The 22450-nt window shown below is 40.6% G+C and overlaps 1 protein-coding gene across 2 annotated transcripts; it reads left to right on the top strand.

Annotated features, from left to right (window-relative positions):
- The first annotated feature begins 143 nt into the window (after nucleotides 1-143).
- Nucleotides 144-22244, top strand: slc27a6 (solute carrier family 27 member 6). 2 transcript variants are annotated; one of them, XM_084693729.1, is made up of 10 exons: nucleotides 144-831; nucleotides 2269-2478; nucleotides 3793-3951; nucleotides 5006-5130; nucleotides 7381-7575; nucleotides 18103-18193; nucleotides 18526-18724; nucleotides 19072-19172; nucleotides 19505-19632; nucleotides 20070-22244. In XM_084693729.1, the coding sequence occupies exons 1-10, from the start codon at nucleotides 342-344 to the stop codon at nucleotides 20244-20246; spliced, it is 1875 nt and encodes a 624-aa protein (XP_084549855.1). In that variant the 5' UTR covers nucleotides 144-341; the 3' UTR covers nucleotides 20247-22244. The 2 variants fall into 2 exon arrangements, with proteins under 2 accessions (XP_084549855.1, XP_084549854.1); XM_084693728.1 differs by having other exon boundaries at nucleotides 146-831; nucleotides 19072-19169; nucleotides 19502-19632.
- The last annotated feature ends 206 nt before the right edge of the window (nucleotides 22245-22450 follow it).

Below are 22450 nucleotides of genomic sequence, written 5' to 3'. Positions count from 1 at the left end.
GTCACAACGAGCTTAGCTCTAATGTATGTCCCAACGCAAGGAAGTAGGCTTCTTTTAAATATTTTGTTATCTACAGTCAGCAAGCAACAACCCGAAAGCATGCGAAGAAACGCACATCTACATAGACACGCCCACAGGGGTAGATACTTGCACAATAGTCACATGATTTCATGTACGTTTTATAAGTAAGGATAGAAACGAGAGGACACAGCACACTAATTGAACGGTTTGAGTATTTCAGCAAGGACTTAATTTTACGACAGTGTATTGGGGTAGACAGTCTTGAAAAATCGTTTTTTCTTCCTTTGTCCAGTTATTAAAAAAAACTGCTCTGAAAAGGCATGATGTTTTCCTCACTAGGATGGGTAACAGCTTTTGTGGCGGGATTGTTTTCCGTGCATGTTTTACAGAAACTATGCTTTCCCTACTTTTGGAAGGATGTATTTTATTTGTCTCGAGTCATACGATTCGGGGCTCAACTGGAATTATACAAATTAACCTCAAAGGTATTCACTGTCATGGACAGATTTGTCGAACAGGCAGAAAGAATCCCTGACAAACCTTTTTTAATTTTTGAGGGGATAACTTACACCTATCAAGACATCAACTTAAGAAGCAACAAAGTGGCCAATGTATTCCTCGAACAAGGGACTCTGAAGAAAGGAGATTGTGTTGCGCTACTGATGAACAACGAACCCGACTTTGTGTGCGTTTGGTTCGGGTTGAACAAACTCGGATGCTCTGTGGCTTTCCTCAACACTAACATAAAGTCAAGATCATTACTTCACTGTTTCAATTGCTGTGGGACAAAGACTCTTGTTGTTGGTGCAGGTAAACGCATTGTTGTGTAGCCTAGATACTTACTTCTTGTGACAAACAAATGTGTCACTTACGCTCAAGCTGTTCATAGCCTTCACCGTCGTTAGGTAGGCTTAATGTTAGATAACGAAGCAGTTTTACAACACAGTGCCCTCTGTACAGTACGTCATATACAGGTAACATAAGAAGGATGGGAAAGGAAATTAATTGAAATTCAACAGAAAACTGGATTTCTCCACCCACCTGTCACACCCCTTACCCCGTGACAAATTATATTTGGTTTGACTCATACATATTGTGCTTAGTAACTTATCAGAAAATAACTTAGTTTAGGAGTACATGCAGCTCTCGAAAAAAAATAAAAGGAAAAAGTTGAGAAGAACAATTTTGAGTGAGGATTCTTCTGTTCCTTACTCAAAATTGTACTTCTCAACCTTTTTAAAAAATGAAAGAAAAAGGTTTAGTGGTCTCCATTTTTTCCAGAGCTGTATACTGCATGCCAGTGCTAGAATAGCTTTATCAAGGAAACAATTATAGGCCCAAAATTTGGTCTAAGGCTTGTCTAGTGTTGTCCATTTCATATTTGATGTGAATTAGGGTCAGTGACTCATGAACAGCCAAAAGAGTCATCCTTGTTTGTCCAAGCTCAAGATCAATACAACGTTAATTCAAAAGCCCCCACAAAATGCTCTTGTTTTATGTTACTCCACTGGTACTATACTTTTCCAAGTGAAAACTACATACAGTACATTGACTATCACCGTATAGAGTCGTATTGTATTATGAAAGCAATAGTTCTTGCTCATGGCTTTCATCTGTTGCCAACTGAATTAGATATGCAACAACAGTAATTGGTTGGGATATTTGCACATCACACACACAAGTTTGTTTAATTTGCTGTCTGTAAACACTATTTCAGTGACTATCCCTTATTGGTTTCAAACTAAGTTCCAATAAGTGTTGTTTTCTAGGCTAAATCATAGCAACTCATTTCTAACATTTACATTGAGTCTCTTCTCTTGGGTCAAAAGGAACTACATGGTGTTAGTAGTATTTCTTGCAACTCAAGTCTGTGACCTGTCAAACAGGTTTCATTCTGATTCTCATTGGATTTTGCCACACATGACATTCTGTAGTAAATGCGTTCAGTTTACTTTGTGGAATTAAATAAAAATCTATTCTACAGAATATGGTCAAGCAAAGCTGACCATTTGTAATCAGAGATTGTCTCACTGATGCACAGTGTTAGATTTACCCAACATACTGCTGAGTGTTCAGGCCAGAAACTTCCACTTTAGTCTCATCAGATCACATCTTTAAAACAAAGGCTTGTTTGTCACTTCCACAAGTCCCTTTTGTTCAGTGCCTTGGATGTTGTTGAACCTTGAATATCACCTTCAGTCACAAATTTCCATTAGTTTGAGTCACTTTCCCACCATTGTTCCTCAGACCTGTTGGACACTCTAGAGGACATCTTACCCAGCCTTCGGGAGGACAACATATCTGTGTGGGCCATGAAGAAGGAGAGTTTATGCATGGATGTCCAGACTCTGTTGGACAAGATGGAGCAGGCCTCTGACAAGCCAATCCTACCCAGCCTGAGGTCTGTGTCCTCCCTTAAGACCGCCATTCTCTACATTTTTACCTCTGGCACCACTGGTAAGTGTTCATATAACATATTAATTGTAGAGTTTTCTTTTATTCAAAGTTTATTTGTACAAGTTTGTGTCTGTCACTGAGAATCTTTTTCCCAAGCGAGACAACTATTAGCCTACAACACAAATGTTTTAAAAAGCTTGTTAACACACTGTAGGCTAACTACATTTACTTCCTCTGAGATTTGATCAAATAATAGTTATTTATTCATTTATCAAATTGTATCCAAAGCGACATATCCTACAATGGTGATGCATTTGGAATTGCACTGCTTTGGAAGCAGTGCAATTTTGTTAACTGTACAAATTTAGGCCGTACAGTCTACATTACATATAAACCCAAACAAAATCAGCAGGTTTTTTTCACATTTTCTGCGGTTATTCAGACTGAAAATGAAAGCGACTAAAGATTTTCCACAACAGTTTGCTGCCGAATATGATTGATTAAATGTTGACAGACTGCAAGAAAGTGATGATGACCCTGGCCCTATTACGTGCCAGTGGTGGTTAATCAACAACTCAGTCTCTATCACAACTCAAGTGGTCATGTCGTCATAGCTGAATCGGAGCTATGACAATAATAAACATAGGCCAACAAAGTTTGACAGTGAGACCACAAAAAAAGACTTAACATCAGTGGACCAGAAGTAGTAGTGTTCAGTATTGGAGCATGTCAAGCCTACTTCATTTTATAAGTGTACTTCTTATTACGCGGTGGGTATCTGGAGCTGACTCCGCCATTCTTTAAAATTGACTCTTCGCCAAGAGACCCACCCTCCTGTGATTGGGATTGGCCGTAAACCTGAAACAAACCGATCAAACCAACGATGGCAGCGAGTATTACCCAATCCGGGGCAGAATAGGACGAGTCTTCACAGAATGCTGCTGGGGACAATTTTCATGGGATGCTGCATTGAAGACAACTCAGAAAATATGGGACAAACCACGTCCCGTATTGATTCAAAACGGAATGCGCTATTTATTCTCAAATACGGGACGATTCCGTATTTTACAGCACGGGTGGCAACCCTAATCACAGACCTACCTACACTGGTGGCAATGGGCTCTGTTTACATCTAAATTTGTTTGGGAGAGCAGACACCATTGCTACTACAGCCAATTATTTGGAATAAGAAATTACTATTTGCACTTCTGGAAATATGACTATATGTTTAAAGCTTGATTATCAGAATGTATGAGAAGATTATACAATTAGCTAACTTACATTATGATAAGTCATGAAACCACAATCTGAAAGTCAGTCCAGAAACAAAGATTCAAAGTTCTAACACAATTTCATATTTTAACATTGTCCTAGGTCTGCCCAAGGCTGCAATAATTACCCACATCCAGTCTTTGAAGGCAGCTGCAGGGTTTTGGGCTTACGGAGCAACCAAAAAGGATGTGGTTTACACCCCACTCCCTCTCTACCATAGTGCTGCTTCGATGATTGGCATCGGAGGGACCATTTTGCTGGGTAGGATCCGCCACTGCCTTCTGTCCATTAATATTTGTTTTAATTTCATATACAGAAGTTCCTACATTTAAGCCTTAGTTCCAATTCTCCATTTGACCATTCATTTGAAAACAACCAGGAGATGAAAGCAAGTATTGGCTTCCATACAGAATTTATGTTCTTTGGTTTAGTAGTTTCAGATCTAAGTAAAGGAGAATCTTGTCATTTAGATTTGCATGTAATCAATAACCCTGAACAGACAAGTTATAACATGGTACATCTCTGTTCATTTCTGAAATTTTAAGTTAATGGAAGTTATGTTCATTTGCCAGTTCCACGCCGTTGTGTTTAAGGCTCTTCTAGTTATTTTTGCCATGCAAATGGAAGAATTTGGAAAGGACATAGCAACCAAAGATAACAACTGACTTTGAATTTAAGTTGTTTAAAGACGTGCCAAAATATTCTGTATTCGTTTATAATTCGGACCAATTCTGATATTGTGACGATATTGAATTGTGAGCTGATTGTTCCACCACTATAAAAATGATATAATAAAAATAAACAAAATACATTTTAACAATATCATTTGTAAGACACATACATTACAAATAGATTCTGCAAAACCACATTCATGAAAGCAGGCTTTTGTCCTCTATTTTATTATGGATTTATAATAGATATTGCATATCCACATCCATGGTTTTGCAATACTATATTGGCAATTTGTTGGCTAGTTGTATACTTGTGCCTGATACCTGCAAAGTTGACAGTGCAACGTCCTGACAAACTCAGTCTTGTAAACACAGGTCAAAGACCTTCAAAATCTTGGACCACTATGTTCCTGGGAGTCAAACAGTCAAAATAAGTGCAACTTGTGTTTACTTAATAGTGAAAGAACTTTATACTTTATACAGTCACAGCTGCATCACTGAAGGACCTGAACCAAATGTTCTGAGTTTATTTGGCAAAGTACACAAGCCATCATTGTCTGGTCAAGAGAAACCCAAGACCCAGTTGAAAAGTTTGCTATTTGGCATATGCAACTCTCATAATTATGCTCTTCTCCCTCTCATAGGTGCTACATGTGTCCTGAAAAAGAAATTCTCAGCCTCACAATTCTGGAGTGACTGTAGAAATTATGATGTAACTATCTTTCAGTATATCGGTGAGCTTTGCCGATACCTCTGCAACCAGCCCGAGGTATTTATCTAATTTATCAGTTGATATACCGTATTTTCCTGACTATAAGGCACTTAAAAGCCTTACATTTTCTAAAAAAACGACAGTGTGCTTTATAATCCGGCGCACCTTATATATGTATTAATTCTGGTTGTGCTTACTGACCTCAAAGCGATTTTGTGAGGTACACGACGCTCTGTCTAAATATTTTAGTACGACTTTGGTAAACTACAAAGCCGCACCGCTTGCAGCATTACGGCTACCGTAGTCAGGAGTGTCGCGGAGTAATACATACTGTGCTTCACCATAATACTACAGTGTGTGTATAAGGACCCCAAAATGGCACTTGAAATTCAACTTGAAATGGTACGGAAGTGGAGGAAGCAAGAAGATGTCCTGCGCCAAGTTTGCTTAATGCGCCTTATAGTCCGGTGCGCTTTATATATGAAAAAAGATCGAAAATAGACCATTCATTGACAGTGTGCCTTATAATCCAGTGCACCCTAAAGTGCGGAAAACATGGTAATTGTTAATGTCAACATTGATTAAACAATTAGATTAGGTTTTGATTTGACAATTTGTTGTCAATGCTTTATTACTCTGTCAGTGGTAAATCAATAGTTTAGCATTGGTCGAGAATCTATTATTAATTACTCTAATTGTTTCTCAATTGTTTATTACCCCCTATCATAGGCTTTCTAGTAGTCAATCTATTGTGCCAATCATCTGATATTGATCGATCACCAATGCTCTAATTGGTAATCTGACAAGTCTGTCAGACTTTCAATAAATATGTGCAGGTGCATGCATGTCACAAGCCACAACTGCTCATAGTAGTTGAATGGCTCTTCTAGACAGATTTTGGAACAATTGAATTCACGAGGACAATCAAATTATCAGTGTAAAGCAGTTTTCTGTATTGGTTTTGGTCAATTTATGGCATTCCAAAAAAAGATGATGTGTTATATATTGGCAAAGGCTGTCCAGACATATTGGTATTGGTAATGACAAACCAATATTAGTCTAACTCTACTATTGATGGTTTGTAAGAGTTTACCATTTAAACAGTTTACATAATGAGGGTTGTTGTTAAAAATTTGAATGAATTATTGAGTTCCAGGTCACTGCCTTGCAAAATAACAACCATGAGGTTGATGTGCAGTGGTATGAGCATCACAAGTTAGGGGGTTTTCTGTAGCCTTTAACATTTATTTAATCAAATTTGTTTCAACAATTATATGCCTTTCCTGGAAAACTTCACTTTCTCTCTTCCTCGGTCGGAGGCAGCCGACACCAGAATGAACCGATGTTCTAAAAACATTGCACCCAATTGTGTTGCATTTTCATGATGGAAGGACAGGATAAACTTTTGTTTGTGTCTGTCTTCCCATGGAGTATCTAGGGACACCAAATAGACACCCAAACAAACACACACACACACAAATGCTTGCTAGGACTGAACAAGTGCACAGTGCTCAAAGCCCCCTTTGTCTCTTCTTTTCCCCCATTGGCCCAATGGACAAGGCACAAGGCTGGCTGTGTACACAGGCTGATGGGCAGAAGTTGACTTCATCAATACAATCATGTTCATACACACACATTTACACAAAATAACTGATATGTGACCACCAGCATGGACACATGGACAATCTTTACATTTGCTTTCAATGCATGCACATGTGTTCACGCTTGAGACAAGCAGATACACATGCTAACACTCAAAGCCAAGCTGGAACACTCACTCAGCCATGTAGTATTGTTACTGACTCAAATGGTTATGAATAATGAATATGATATGATGATTGAGCTCTGTTTTTGTTTTCCTCCACTCTGAGGACCACAATTGGGGAACAGTGAGTAATAGGATAAGCAGATAGGGCAGTCATATCCCATGGTATAGTACTGTCCCACTGCCAGATTCAGAATGTGGTGGTGTGACTGACTCCTTTATTAAGACTACTCAGGTGTGCACACTTCTATACATATGCATTGCGCACACACTCCCTTGTTCACACACTCACACACCTTTTATCCCTCAATACAAGCACGTGCTCACAGGACCACAATCATTTGAGTGAGAAACTGGCCTGTGTTCATGTCAGTTTAAAACGGAATACCAGGTTTAGGTAGTCAAAATTGGCCTTAACTCCGTTTATTAACTAATTGTTTATTACTGTCAGTGTGCTGTAACATACCATTGCATTATGCATGTACTATACATTATGCTTCCTGTTTTTGTTAACATTCTTTTTGTACTACATTTCCCATCAGGTCGAGGGAGAAAAAGTTCACAAGGTGCATATGGGAGTGGGAAACGGGCTACGACAGGATGTATGGCGGGAGTTTCATCGGCGCTTTGGTGAAGTCCGCATGTGTGAGCTCTATGGTTCCACCGAGGGCAACCTGTGTTTCATGAACCATATTGGCAAGATCGGAGTGGTGGGACGTTCCAACTTCTTTTATAAAGTGAGTTTGTTTGACATATGGTTTGCGTGGTAGCCCAACTGTGGCTCTTTACTTATTTCAAATCTAGTAAAGAATATGGGTCTTTCCGAATATGCCTCACACACATGGCTCCAAAAAGTGTTTTGCATGCATTAGCATAGTTATTTTAGCAACTAAATACAGATACAACAGCTAGTTTGAGATACTAAATACTAAAACTGTCTCTTCTAGTTTGAGATATGCTACTAGGGGAGTCAGTTTTAGAAATTCTTTCCATATTATTTGACAAAAAAATCCTTCTATATCTGGATTTGTGTGTGTGTGAATGAGTTTGTTCCTGGACCATGTCAAACAGGCTAAGGAGAGCCACATCAGTTAGAAGCATGTTTGACTTAACTAAGATCCAATAAGGCTCTAACCCACCTTAACAATTCTTAAAATACAATACAGAAATTATACACGGATAATGTTGATATTACAAACTGGTTGTCAAATTATGAATGCCATGAATGAATTTTAAGTTGTGCGAATTAGTCTCTGATCTAAAAAGGATTTAAACTACCTATAGACGAGCACATGGCTACTTGACCCATGAACCACATGATGGGGGAGGAGCACACAGTTCTATATATAGGTAAGGAATTATCTAGGTTGCAGATGGGGTTCTAGGCGACCAAGATGTCAAACATTGTCAGCAGGAAGCTTACCAGAGCTGCTGAATCTAGTTTGTAAAGTCATACAGTACATCTTGAGAAATTATGAGATTGTGAAATATATTTGCTTGGGCAACCAATACATGCATGTATGGTACTTTATATTTAGGAACCTTAACAATTATATTTTACCTTCAATTTAAACATCTAAGCTTATAATCGCATAAGACACATTAGTACTGTAGACTGCATTGTCAAACAGATACTGATCTTGATTGAATCTACTTTTACAGTGATCTGTCACATGGTAACAGGAGACAGTTGAAAGCATGGCAACTGCAGTTGTCTTCACTCGAGGTCATTTAAAAAGTCATTACAAGCAACAAATTAATCATATGTATTCCTTTTTTGCTAATCCCAAAATGTGCATAACATTGTGTAGTTACTTAAATGGTATCTGTTGAAGGATTGATGCTTACTAAAACTAGAGCTGTTGTATGAAAGGCAAGCAAGCAAGGCAGGGGTCACCAGACTCCACACACGGATAGTATTATCAGAGTAGGAGGGGAGTGAGGGGACTTAGTTTGTATTTATCTGTTACAGTACCTTAACTATTCTTGGATATCTCACTGCCCAAGCCTCTTGACCCAGAATGAAGTTACAAAACATGTAAAATAAGGATTAAGTGTCATATTTGGATTTACCCTCCATTTGCACATGATCTATATCTCTATAGAGATAGTTATCCTATATCTATCTATATCTACGTATATCTATATCCATAGATATATAAATATGTATATATATATATATATATATATATATATATATATATATATTCCTGAATCCTCTCCATGCATCCCCAAGCCATTACTACTCGACTCCATTTGAATATCAGCATGGTGCATCCTGACTCTAGCTCTATCTGTGTTTGTTGCTAAGGAACTGTCACCACAGAGACATATGTAGCATGCAATCCCATTGGGTGCCTGAAAATGACTCCACCAGGAAATGTGTACTAGTATGTACAGGCCAACATTTATGGAAGCAGTTTGTCTCTAAAACCTAACATGAACTGTGCTAGTTTACAATAAGTGAAGATGGAAATATATAGTTATTGAAAACAAGAAGATAATGTTTTATGTGCATAGGTATGGTCATGGGCGTCACCACAATGTAACTTGGGGGGGTCACGTCCCCCTCACTTAAAAAAAATAATAGTTTGGACCCCCCCATATTTGCGATCAAAATATTAGTGCATGACTGCTTTACTAGTCCAGCGATCTTTCCATTGCTTCACAATCAAATCTTTTCCACTTTATCAGTAGGAAGCAATAGAATAGAATTCCACTCCGTGTTTTCTCGACAAACAGCATCACGCACGCAGATTCAACTCCCATACTCTTTGATTGACACATCGCGCTTGTAGCTAGCACTTCAGACATGACTGTTCCACAGACAAGATGGACATAAGGAGGTTTCTTTCGAGGAAGAGGAAAGTAAGTCAGAGTTGCCCAAGTTTTCCCTTCAGTGGCCAAAGCACCCTTGTGAGACATTCTCTGACTGTAATAGCATTAGTTAAGTCACAAAGATCCCTCTGCAAACATTATGACAAAAGCAAGCTTTTTACCTACATCTAGGCAATACCATACTTTATTTACCCATTACAAGTTGAACAGCATTTGTTGATTTCTTAATCTGGGTCTGAAATATGTTGTGATTTTGGCCGTGTTCAGACCTAGGCATCTGTTTCAGGCAGAAAGAGATGACAAAAATGTTTTTTCCAAGTAGCTACAAAAGAAAACCTGGTGTGTTTTTTTATTGCCATAACAACCGTGAGCTAATCTGGAGTTAACCTTAGCTAACATGCTAGTTTTTCTAACGACTGAAAAAAAGAAGAAAGAAAACCCCTTTATTTTAGAATTGTTTTCCAAATTAAAGAAGGTTGCTCAACTGTAATTTGGTCATTCCCAGAATTTCATTGCTACATGTTAGTCTGTAACATGAAGTCAAAACTGATTCAACCATTAAAACCATATATCTTCTGAAAGTTTATACCCTCAGGATGTTATTCAATGAGACAATAGACACGTCCTTCTCTCCATATTAGTATGCTGCCCATGCATAATAAATTCGGCATTGGTAAATGGAGTAGGCTATAAGGCTGATAATTTTTTGGGCTGTGCCATTTAGTGAAACTGATTCAACCACCTAAACCATGTATTTTCTGAAAGCTTACATCCTAAGGACATCTGTGGAAAAAACTACAGGTTTAAAATACACATTTGACCATTTCTGAACTGTCCAGTCATGCTTTAGGGAGATGCACATTATTTATGTAGCCTTCATAATTATTAGGCTACTAAACCTATACCAATTATGAATTTGATATGTTGATAACATGATTTACATCTCAGAAATCTTCATATGAACAATCTACATTAAGCTTATTTCAATTATCAATATGAAAGAATGCTCAATGCATCATCATGACTCCTGATAAAGCCTAGATCCCAATAAGATTCTGAAGGGAAAGTTCACTTTTAAAATGTTGCCAAATGGTTCCATTGACAAGACCAAAGTGATCTGTGTGTTTTGTCGTTGTGAACTTATGGAAGCAAATCAGTGCGATAATGTTTTGAATTTTAAAAGGCATCGAATACTTAATATTGAAATTTAAACAACACTGAATTCTCATCTGAATATATTTCAATGTAAAATAAAATTCAGGTTGCTGAATTTCGAGCCTAAAAAAATGTGATTGTAAAAATTCAACCATAAAAATTAGACCCTATCAAATTTGACCCGATTATTATGTAGTATGAGCCAGGTTCGAGAATCGAACAAAAATTATTGGGGGAGATAGTTTTGTAAATGTTGACTGGAGTTAATAGAATAAAAACGACCGGAAGAGTCGGGAACCTAACCGTAAATGCAATACCACCTACATCCACCGGGGCCGTTGCTTCGAGCCGAGGGGTGGGGGTCTGGTCACGGGTAGCCATACTTCTTTTCCTCTTCTTCTTGAGCTTGAAGGTTTCCCTCTTCCTCGGAGTGCTTGACTGAAGGTCTGTGATCTGATAGGGCAGAAGTTGGTTTGATTGCATTGAGGCTTGATTGCTCTACCTGTCCTCGATATCCCGGATGTAAAAAATCGGCAGATAGTGCAAAAAAGAATTTTTTAAGCTCTAAATTTTTCGGGTCGAATTTGATAGGCTCAAATTTTTTTGGCTTAAAGAGAGCCACCGCTCTCTCTCCACCTTCTCCTTCCTGGGACAGTACTGCCCCAATCCCCACGTCACTTGCGTCAGTATCAACGATGAATCAACATTTGGGATCTGGCAGCGCTAAGACGGGGGCATCCGTCAAGGCGGCGCAAAGTTGTGCAAAAGCCAGCGCACAATCATCGTCCCAGATGAATTCCCACCCCTTGTCAGGGAGGCGGTGTAGGGGACTGGCGATGGATGCGAACTCCTGGACAAAACGACTGTAGTACAAAGCGAGCCCCAAGAAGCTGAGCACCTCTCCAATGTGTCGAGGTACCGGCCAGTATCTTACTGCTTCCACCTTTTCTGGGTCGGTGGCCACACCCTTCTCCCTGACTACATGGCCCAAAAACTTGACCTCCCACCGCAGGAGGTCACACTTCTTCAGGCTGAGGCGCAGTCCAGCTCCCCGGATCTCTTTGAAGACCCGGTGGAGGTTCTCCAAGGCCCCCCCAAAGTCAGTGGCGTGGACCAGCAAGTCATCAAGGTAGACCACACACTGGCTCTGCGGAACATCTGTCAGGACCCGCTCCATTAACCTCTCGAAAGTGGCAGGGGCATTGCAGAGGCCAAAGGGCATGACCCGGAACTGCCAAAGCCCCTGGCCAATGGTCTTAGGCTTGTCTTCGGGTGCCAACTCTATCTGCTAATAATCACTCCGGAGATCCAGTGAGCTGAACCACCGTGATCCAGCGATGCAGTCCAGAGCCTTGTCAATACGGGGAGTCTTTGCGAGTCACGGCGTTCAACCTCCGATACTCGACGCAGAACCACCACGTGTTGTCCTTCTTCCGGACTAGGACGGCTGGGGTGGCCCAAGGGCTGCTCGAGGGTTCGATCACACCTGCTGCCGCCATCCTTCTGATTTTTAACTTGGCCGCCTCACGCTTGGCTAGTGCCAGTCAATGAGGGCTGAGTCTCATTGGTGCGGCAGAACCAGTGTCTATCGAATGCTGTACCAACCCAGTTCTTGTGCAATCTTCATCCCGTGCTGCAAAGATATCCGAAAAGTCCCAGAGCTGGGGCCTGTACGTCGCTTATTACATCTGAGATCAAATGACACATCCAAGATGACATCATCGTGCTAATCATTATCTGTCTAATTTGGTTCTTCCAACACCCTTATTGTTTATGATTAGTATAGCTGGATTGAGTTATGCGTTGGTCTAAAAGGGGCTATGTATTGATAGTAAAAACTTGATAAGCAATGCTGCTATTGGCTGCTCACATAAGTCTATGGCTGCTCACCATGGCCAAAAAGAGCGCCCCGTGTTTTCCGCAACAGAGCCAAACAGAGCAAGAGCTTGCTCAAAGCTTACTCCAAATTGGGGGATTTAATCAAAATGGCAGGGAACACCTCAGAGTCTGCAAAATCCAGGAGAGGGCTGGCAAAAAGAAGCAGACAAATTGAATGTAGTGACCACGTTAGATGTTTTATCGCTTATTACAGTAGGCTTGGCCTATTTGTCTTTGTATTTTCATATTTTCCAATGACTTTGTTTATCATCTAATGTCAATCTAATTTAATGTGGTTCCAACAAATTAATGTTGTTAATGACCCCCTCACGAGAAAATAGGCCATCTCTCTAAAAGTATAGTAGCCTGTCTTGCTGTGCTATTTGGATCTGTTTATCACGCAATGTGCGATTAATATCAAATTCTGCTAATTATTTTTGCACCTCCCGCAACAGGTTTTTGTCGGAAAAATGACAAGACATGGCTGTGACAGACTTCCTGTATCACCTCTGCTTGTAAAGCCGCAATCAAATCTTCTTTACATAAAATAAGCCTGCTCCCGAGCAGGTTTAAGCTAAAAGACTTGTTGCTATGACAGCAAGTACAGAATGAGCTTCAAAGAACCGAACAATCCAAGATGATGACAAATCATCAACAATCAAATCCAGCTAACTGAGTTAGCGATGTACGGAGAACGGGCCCCAGGTCTCCCAGCTGTTGACTTTGCTGCGGATCCAGTCCTTCACTGCTGCGCTGCCACAGGTTCTGTACTGCCTGGATCGTGATCACAGAAGGCCCCGGAGCCACTGACTGGGCTGATGTTGCTGTCAAAGTAATTGCTGGTAGCTGGTTAGGGACCGCCCGAGCATGTGGTCCGATTGAATCGGATAACTGATCTGACTGGCGGAGTGTAGCTTCCGCTGTAGGTTCCCGGGGTGGCAAACAACCAGGACTGCCGGCTGAGCTTGGTCATGCATATCCACTTCTCCCTGGCTATGTCGATGTGCCACAGTCTCTGTGTCAAGGTGGATGACATTCTTCAGCACATCCACCCAGGCCTTCAAACGAATCAGGAGGTCCAACCCAATGATACAGGGTTCCTGGATGTCAGCCAACCAAAACTCATGGTTCACAGTAATAGCGGTCCCAGTCTGCACCCTCAAAAGTTGTTTACCCCACATCCCTGCGAGTCCCCCAGTCACTGTCTGGATTTTACAGTCAGTAGGGGTCCACCTTGGCAACCGTTGGCCATTCGTCTCCGGGATATGGTGACCCCGGTGTCCACCAGAGCCCGTAGGGAAAACCATCAAGGGGACAGGGAAGGTAAAGTCCATGAGCATGGCCCAATCTGCCAATTTGAGCAGTGCAGTTGTTGGGGACTAGAATTAATCCTGTGGGTGGCATTCTCCCCGCAGTGCTACCCCTCTCTAGTTTCTCGAGTGGCGAACTTTGAGTTGGTGTGGCGCCGGGGCAGGACATTCTTGTGCGATGTGCCCTGGTTCTCCACGGCGGTAGAAGGACTCAGATTGTCCATGCCTCTGGGATCGTTGTGGTGGTTGCTGTTGAGCCAGACAGGCAATCTTGCTGTCGCCCTTGTTGTCGCCAATATCCGCTTGACGGATTTGAGGCTGGGGTAGAGATGATGTGGACAGCACAGCCTCGACTCTCTCAGCTTCTTCCAACGCGGCGTTGAGGGTTGCAGGGGCCAGGATGCGGAGATGTTCTGTCAGCCGCTCCAAGCCCCTGGATAAAGGCATTCAGTGCCAGCTCCTCCGGGGCTGCAAGGTCAAAATTGGGGTACCCACACTGCGCGTAGAACTGTATGTCAGCAGCGTAAGCTTCCAGTGTCTCATCCCGCTGCCGGCGACGTTGGGCGAGCTGGTTCCGCATACCTTGGGTTGAGGTTTGTTGCCCAAACCTTTGCTCTAAGGATGTCCCCAAAGCCATGAAGTTCCTTTGTTCAGCTGACGTCAGGTCCAGCAGCACCTTCAATGCTTTACCCTCTAGAGCCAGGGCTACGTGACCAGCGGTCTCTTCAGCGCTCCATCCATTGTGTAGGGCGGCTAGTCTGACTTGGACGAGGTAGAGCTCGGGGGAAGCTGTGCCAGCATACCGCAGAGGCTTAAAACCCACCTTTGGTCGTGGGTTACTGGCTGCTGCACCGTCAGGACGTGGCTGGGTATAGTCTTTTGCCTCTCTGCAGTGGAGCATGTTCTGTACCTGCCCATTGGGGCTCGTTGAACGGCAGGATAGAAAAACGTTGCTGGCCTGTGCCCCCAGTAATGCATCCAAGCTGTAATGGGGAGCAGACTCTCCCACCCCGGATTTTCTTCCACTCCTCTCGCGCCATGGCGAGCTACTCCAGTCATAGCGTTGGGCAGACTCTCCCGGCGCAGATCCTCGCTTGCAGGACCGGACTGTTGATGTTCCGTCTTCTCCCGCCGTCTGAGGGTTAGGAACTTATCCCTTTGCCGCTGAACATCTTCCTCCATCTTCCGCAATTCGTCGTCATAACGATCTCACTTCTGACACCAGTGTAGCGCCGGCTAGCGTTCAAGAATTGAGAAGGAATATTGCTCACGACTCTGTATTATTACTGGCACACTTTTACATCGGACAGCTTATAAAGCCATCTAATTAGCCAACACTGACAGCACGGTGGCTCAGTGGTTAGCACTGTCGCCTCACAGCAAGAAGGTCATTGGTTCAAACCCCGGTCGCTTCCAGGTCCTTTCTGTGTGGAGTTTACATGAGTTTACATTCCTCTGCGACTCTGGTTTCCCGCACCATCATAAAGACATGCATCGTGTGAATGAATGTTGCTAACGAATGTTGGTGGTGGTCGGAGAGGCGGTAGGCGTTTGATTGTGTCTGAATGAATGCTGGATTCTGTAAAGCGACTTTGAGTACCTTGAAAAGCGCTATATAAATAAAATGTATTATTGTTATTATTAACAGTAGCAATCAGGGTGAACACTCAAATTATCCAAACTACAGATCATCACATTACACATATCAAAACAGGACGAACACAACAAAATTCTAAACAATGCTTATTTAACTAAGCTAAAACCTTATAATTAACTTTTCTGCCTGCCGCGGTGCATTCTGGGTGCCAAGAGCATCGTCACTACAATTTATTTGTATGGATGTCGAAGCATTTACCCAAACAATGTCAAACATAGCACAGCATGTCTTTGGGGTCTGAAACAAATGACATATGCAAAATTACAACTTTGCACAGTGCTCGGTTCTCAAAATAATTGTTGGACACTTGTTGCACTATAAAACCACACAGACAGACACACAAACACACTTGTGTAGATTCCTGAAATTATGGTATAGATCTGGGGTACTCAATAGGCGGACCCTGGTCAGGATCCGGACCCAGACGCAATACAATTTAGACCAAAGCCAAAATCAATATTCTAATTTAGTCATGATCCAAGCGAGTTTTCATTGGTGTGTGGTTTCATGCGTATATTTTTTTCCTATGTGGTTTCTATCTTCTCTGACCAATCCAAAGATCCAATCAGGAACTGTAATAATAATCACCATGACAACTCACTCACTCACTCAACATTGGCCACAACCTCTGTGATTCACGCAACAATGCAAGCTAATCGATTTGCTAACGGCAGCCTACCTGTTTCTTCCTTAGCTAAAATCATGGCGCATGGCCGCGGGAACTAAGGGTGCTGAGGGTGCTGCAGCACCCCCTGACAGCATGAACCAAGGGTGCTGAGGGTGATGCAGCACCCCCTGACAGCATGAGAATTTAAAATTATATGACTTGAAAATCCACCACCGCGCCGCATCTCTGCAGTAGCAGACTGGCCATCGGCAAAGCCGCGGGAACATATTTTATCAGGGGGGTGCTGGGGGGGTGGGGCTTAATGTTGCAGGGCGGCAGGGATGGCCTGGGAGTAAAAACTGGCCCTGGACTTTGATCCAGACCGGCCCACCAGAACCGGCCGCCGTATACGCCACCATAGCTGCCCTGCTAATGCATGCACATTCTATACTTGATGTGATGCTAGTTCAGGAGTTCGATACTTAATACTTAATGTCATGGCATGACAAAACCCAGCAAAAAACAAAAAGTTGATTCCGAAAATCACAATTATTTTACAGAATGCACTGACAAGTATGCATTTTTGTTGCCGGTGGGGAGCACCGAACCAATGTGTTTAATCTGCAATGAGACGGTTGCCTTTGTCAAACGTGGTAGAGCTAACGTGAAACGCCACTATGATACAAAGCAGACACTTTGAACAAAAATACCCCCAGAACTCTGAGGTAAGGGCCAGAAAAACACACCATCACTGTTCTGGACCCTGGACTGAATGTAAATTTGGTGAGTGGACCTTTTGAGTTTCTAATTGAGTACCCCTGGTATAGATGGTAGTGGTTTCACAGTGTATGCTTGATGTTTTGGCTACCCGCAATGTTTGGGGTTGTTGTTATGATCAGTGACCTATGCACTTTCGTAAAGCTCTTTACCCCAGAGCTTCTAATTATGTTTCCTAAAGGCAACATATAGAGTGAACCTAGAACTGAACCCTGTTGTACTCCGTATTTGACAGTGGAGCTTCTGGATGAGCAGTCATCATAGTGGACATATTGTGATCTATCAGATAAATACGATCTAAACCACTGAAGTGAAGTACCAGAAATCCCAACATAGTTTTCCATACGTTCCAGGAGAATCTCATGATCCACAGTGTCAAAAGTCGCACTTAGGTCTAGAAGAACCAGAACAGAGATAGAGCCCGCGTCAGAGGCTAATAATAGATCATTGACTACCTTAGCTAATGCAGTTTCAGTGCTGTGGTGAAGACAAAATCTAGACTGGAGAGGTTCATAAAGCTGATTTGAGGAGAGGTGCCAAATTTTGGAGAGAAATGGCAAATTTGAAATGGGCCTGTAGTTACTAAGACAACCTAGATCCTGGTTTGTTTTTTTAAGAAGGGGCTTAATAACAGCTTGTTTGAAATCGTCGGGGACATGGCCAGATACAATAGATTCATTAATAATACTAAGCATGGGTGGTCCATGTAATTTAGTGACTTGTGAACATAATCAGATGACATATATATATTTGAACATAATCAAATTAACACAACAAATAGTATAATACCTATTTTCTCAGAGCCATTACCAAGCTCTAGTAGTTCAATGCCATTGGCTAAAATACCTTATGCCATATTCTTGTTTGTATGTGTGTAAAGCACACACCATCAAAGTCCCAGAGGGACCATACAATTCTGTGCTCTGACCTTTGGAATTAGGCTCCATCACAATGCTTGATTTCTGCAATACTGCCCAGTTCTGATCCCCAGTAATATCCACATATGAACTAAATATAATCTGTGTCTGTGTCCGTCTCTTAGCTTATTTTCAAGTATGATTTGGTGAAATACGACATAATCAAAGATGAGCCAGTGCATGACAAGCAGGGATTTTGTCAACACGTGAAAAAGGGTAAGAGCATATTAGCATATTCAAACATATTCAAACCTTGTACACAAATACCTTGTAATTCATCAAGTCTTCTCCAACCAGTAGTACTGTTGCTACTCAGGGAGTTCCAGTACTTCGATAAATGTTTGTAAAGCTAATTGTACATTTCTTTGGCTCGTTGTACAGGAAAAGATTATGGACGTTATTATTTTGTCCTGCTTATGTCTTATAGAGTTGTGTGACTGATTTTCTGGCTTTTGTAATATTGTAATAATATTGTCATATCCTGTTAAAAAAATAATTTGATCCCAGCGGGTGTATAAAATGTCTCCCCTTACATGGCTGTCTTTCAGGTGACACAGGCCTTCTCTTGTCCAAGGTGGGTCCCACCAGCCCATTCTTTGGCTATGCAGGAAGCAAGCAGCTGACTGAGAAGAAGCTGATGAGGAATGTGTTTGTGAAAGGAGATGCTTACTTCAACACAGGGGACCTGATGGCTGAAGATGATGAGGACTTCATCTGTTTCAAGGACCGAGTGGGGGACACGTTTAGGTACGAAGTGTGATTTTACTGTACCTATCACTTGCTTCACAATGGAAATGTTTTAGCTACATGAATGAAGATGTTAAAATTAAATTTTCAATTTAACATGACAGAAATGCTGTGGTGTACAAGGCACTACTGCAGCTGGTATAAACACAATTTATCACCCTGCCTTTTTCCTTGATCTTGGTTTCATTTTATTGTACTGATCCTTTAAGAATATCGTACAACTCCTTGTATTCTGCTTGATAACACAGACTACTTTTCTGTTGTAGTATTCTAAAACCTTACACACCATACCATCATTTATTGTGTGTTAAAAGGCATTCATAAAATGCAAGTGGATATGATTTCAGGTGGAAGGGGGAAAATGTGGCAACCACAGAGGTGACAGAAGTACTTGGACTGGTGGACTTTATCCAGGAGGCCAATGTTTACGGAGTTGAAATTCCAGGTACTTTGTGTGGGCCCTCCTCTGACTGAAACCAGCATGCTTATAGGAACTGTGTGTGCGCGTATTGTCTGTAACATGCACTCATGGAACTTTCTGATGTTGACAAGCAAACAGTTGAAGCTGCCCTGAATGGTCATGGAGTGTTAATATTATTAATGTCCCCAATGTGAAATTAATTATTAATGTAATATTAACAATTAAACCATACAACTCTCTTGAGATGCACTTCTCCCTGCCTGAAATCAGAATTAAACATTGTTTGTCAGATCTCCTTAATTGAGACACCATTGTTGAAAAATAGTAAAACTAATGGAAAGCCATTGTATCCACAGGACACGAGGGAAGAGCTGGAATGGCAGCCATTATTGTGAGGCCCAACTGCACGTTTGATGGGAAGAAGTTATTTGACTATGCTCTGAAGCATTTACCTGCATATGCTCGTCCACTATTCATAAGGATTCAGGTCAGCTTGGATGCTTTTTTTAAAAATGTGCTTGTATAAATTGTTGATGTGAGAATCTGTTTTACCAAATTTTTACAAAACCTGTCTTGGTAAAAATATGTCCACAATCAGAATCTGAAAATGAGTCGTACTGCAGAAGGTTGATTGTTAAATTAAACAGGAGCATCAAGGACATTTGTTAATGTCTTTGCTGTTTTATTGGGACAGTGCTGTCCCCTTCTGGCAGGATTGGCTTAATACAGCACTTAGGGGGTTGCAGCTGACAACATGAAAAAGCAGCATTGTGATATGTGATATATATTTACTTATTCATACTTGAAATTCAAGGTATTCCTTTGAGGCAGTTTTCTACACCCACTTTGCCAAAGCATAATGGCTGAAATCTATTAATTAAATAATCGGAAAATAAGATCACAACTGTGTCATCTATTTTTCAGGAATCAATGGAAATGACTGGTACCTTTAAGCAGCAGAAATTCCGACTAGTGGAGGCTGGCTTCAACCCTTCAACATTCTCTGATCTTCTCTATTTCTTGGATTACTCTGAGAAGTCCTACATTCCACTCACTGACTCCATCTATGAGAGTATTCTGGCAGGTGAATGGAAACTGTAGCTACTTGGCTAAAAACTAAAAAGGATTGGTTCACCATGAAGGCTACGTGATTGTGCTGTAAAGAAGAGCAGCTGTAAATTGGGTGTTCTCATTTATAGCGTTGTACTTTTGATAAGAAACAAAAACTGGGAACCCATTATTTAAGGCTCATTGAATCATTTATGAAGGTGTAACTCTTATAGAAATAACTGGCATCAACACAGTATTGATAAATAATTAATTTGAAGTTAATGTTGACCTGAAAGGGACGATAAGAGATCAAATGTCCTCATGAGCATGAGCACGGTGGAACACATCTTGAATTAGCCTTATGTGACTTGTAAAATCTCAGTGAAAGTTGACCGGGGTGTCTGTTTTCCACATGTCCATTCTCAAACCCGTCCAGTTAAAAACATCAAACTGACCTGGAGTGGTGAACAATGATAATCAGCACTTTGACTGTCAGTCTCAGAATCTAATGTGACTCAAGAGTGGCCTTTCTTAATTCTCACTAAATATTTCAGCAACTGTAGAGCTTTTATACTTGACATATTGAAGTAAAATATATGTTGTTACTACAACTAGATAAACTTGTGAAAATCAACATAATGTTGATAATGAAATAACCACACCACTTGATAAATACACTTCACATAATTGAAAGTCAAATGGGTGTTCTTGAATCAAAGTTTGGCTATTAGGTACCCTCCAGTTTCTCAATGATGTATGTATGTATGTATGTATGTATGTATGTATGTATGTATGTATGTATGTATGTATGTATGTATGTATGTATGTATGTATGTATGTATGTATGTATGTATGTATGTATGTATGTATGTATGTATGTATGTATGTATGTATGTATGTATGTATGTATGTATGTATGTATGTATGTATGTATGTATGTATATTCAAATTATGTTTTCTGTATCAGTAATGTAATTTCCATCTTTTCTCACTTTAAAATTAGAAGGAAACAAAAACTATTGATTGTGCCAACTGACAGTTACAGTATAAGCCTGGCCAATAATACACTAAGAACAAGATTATCTCTAATGTTTATTGATTAAGTATATATCAACATAAATCTTCCCTGTGATGAACACTGTCAAATTAAGTTTTACATATACTGTAAACATTTGGCCAGTTGTAGTTAATAGAAACCCATCACAAGGAATCTGTGACCGAATCTTGCGCTTGTTAAAAATAGGGACTGATTGAATAATAAGTTTCTTAGTTGTTCATTGTTAATATAAACAGTTGATTGTTTTTATTGCTATTGTATCTGTCTTGCCAATTTTGTTAAACAATTTGTAGTTTACAATGTAAACACATGTTGATAGCACTGTGAAAGTCTAGTCATACATTTTTTGGCTAGGATTATAATTCCTCAGTACTGAAAATAGTAATTAACTGGTTATGAAGTTGTTTTGCTCACAGTTGAATACGTTAAGTAAAAAAGAATTACCATTTTGTTCTAGCAACCTCCTTCCATTGTTTCATCTTTCGACACCTTTTTTAACAGGTGTGGAAATATGTTCTATATCTAGCCAAATTGTGTTCAATGGCATTTCTGTTCATTAATATTTAATTGTCATTTCTTTCACATGCAATTGTACAAATTTCAAAAAATAATTATTCCTACTGAACCAATACTATACTCCTGTGTTGTTGCCATACATGTTTATATATAGTTTCCATACTCAGCTACTGAAGTTGAGTAAAAAGCACATTTCAGTTATTGATTCTCAGGGTACTTTTATTATATGCATTGTCTGTACACTGGGAAGACTGCTGCTGTCATGAGTTATTATCCCACTGCATCCAAACAACATATTGCACAGGAATATCAAGTTGTATCAAAAGTTTGGCGTGAGAGATTTGAGAGAGAGATTGTGTACCTGTGTTGTTCCTTAATTTATTGCAAAGCCTTCAGTGTTGTAACTATTCCAACTAATAACAGGAACTTGTGGATATACAACATGAAAAAATAAATGTTGCTGACATTATACAGAATTTATATAAGGTCTTCTTTTTATACATATACAAGTATTTATTCTAGTAAAAATGCCAGCCATAGAGTCGGGCCTTTGACGTGAGATTTTAGAATAGCTAGCCATCCCGATAATTTCATTTAAAACCTCGAACAGGCACGCCCAAAAGGACAGGAGGATAGATAACATATACTGTAGGTCTACTGTTGGTTTGAGGTTGTTTTGTCA

This window comes from Hypomesus nipponensis, chromosome 27, assembly GCF_054491055.1.
Source record: "Hypomesus nipponensis isolate SF chromosome 27, ASM5449105v1, whole genome shotgun sequence".
In the NCBI taxonomy this organism is placed as follows: domain Eukaryota; kingdom Metazoa; phylum Chordata; class Actinopteri; order Osmeriformes; family Osmeridae; genus Hypomesus; species Hypomesus nipponensis.
Note: the sequence above shows the minus strand (reverse complement) of the source record. Positions and strands in the feature narration are given on the sequence as shown.

Bases quoted from the DNA above. Each gene is read 5' to 3' on its own strand.
- slc27a6 (XM_084693729.1), top strand. From the start codon at position 342: ATGATGTTTTCCTCACTAGGATGGGTAACAGCTTTTGTGGCGGGATTG. The intron at 3,952-5,005 runs GTAGGATCCGCC...TCCCTCTCATAG, and splicing joins CGGAGGGACCATTTTGCTGG to GTGCTACATGTGTCCTGAAA. The intron at 7,576-18,102 runs GTGAGTTTGTTT...TCCGTCTCTTAG, and splicing joins GTTCCAACTTCTTTTATAAA to CTTATTTTCAAGTATGATTT.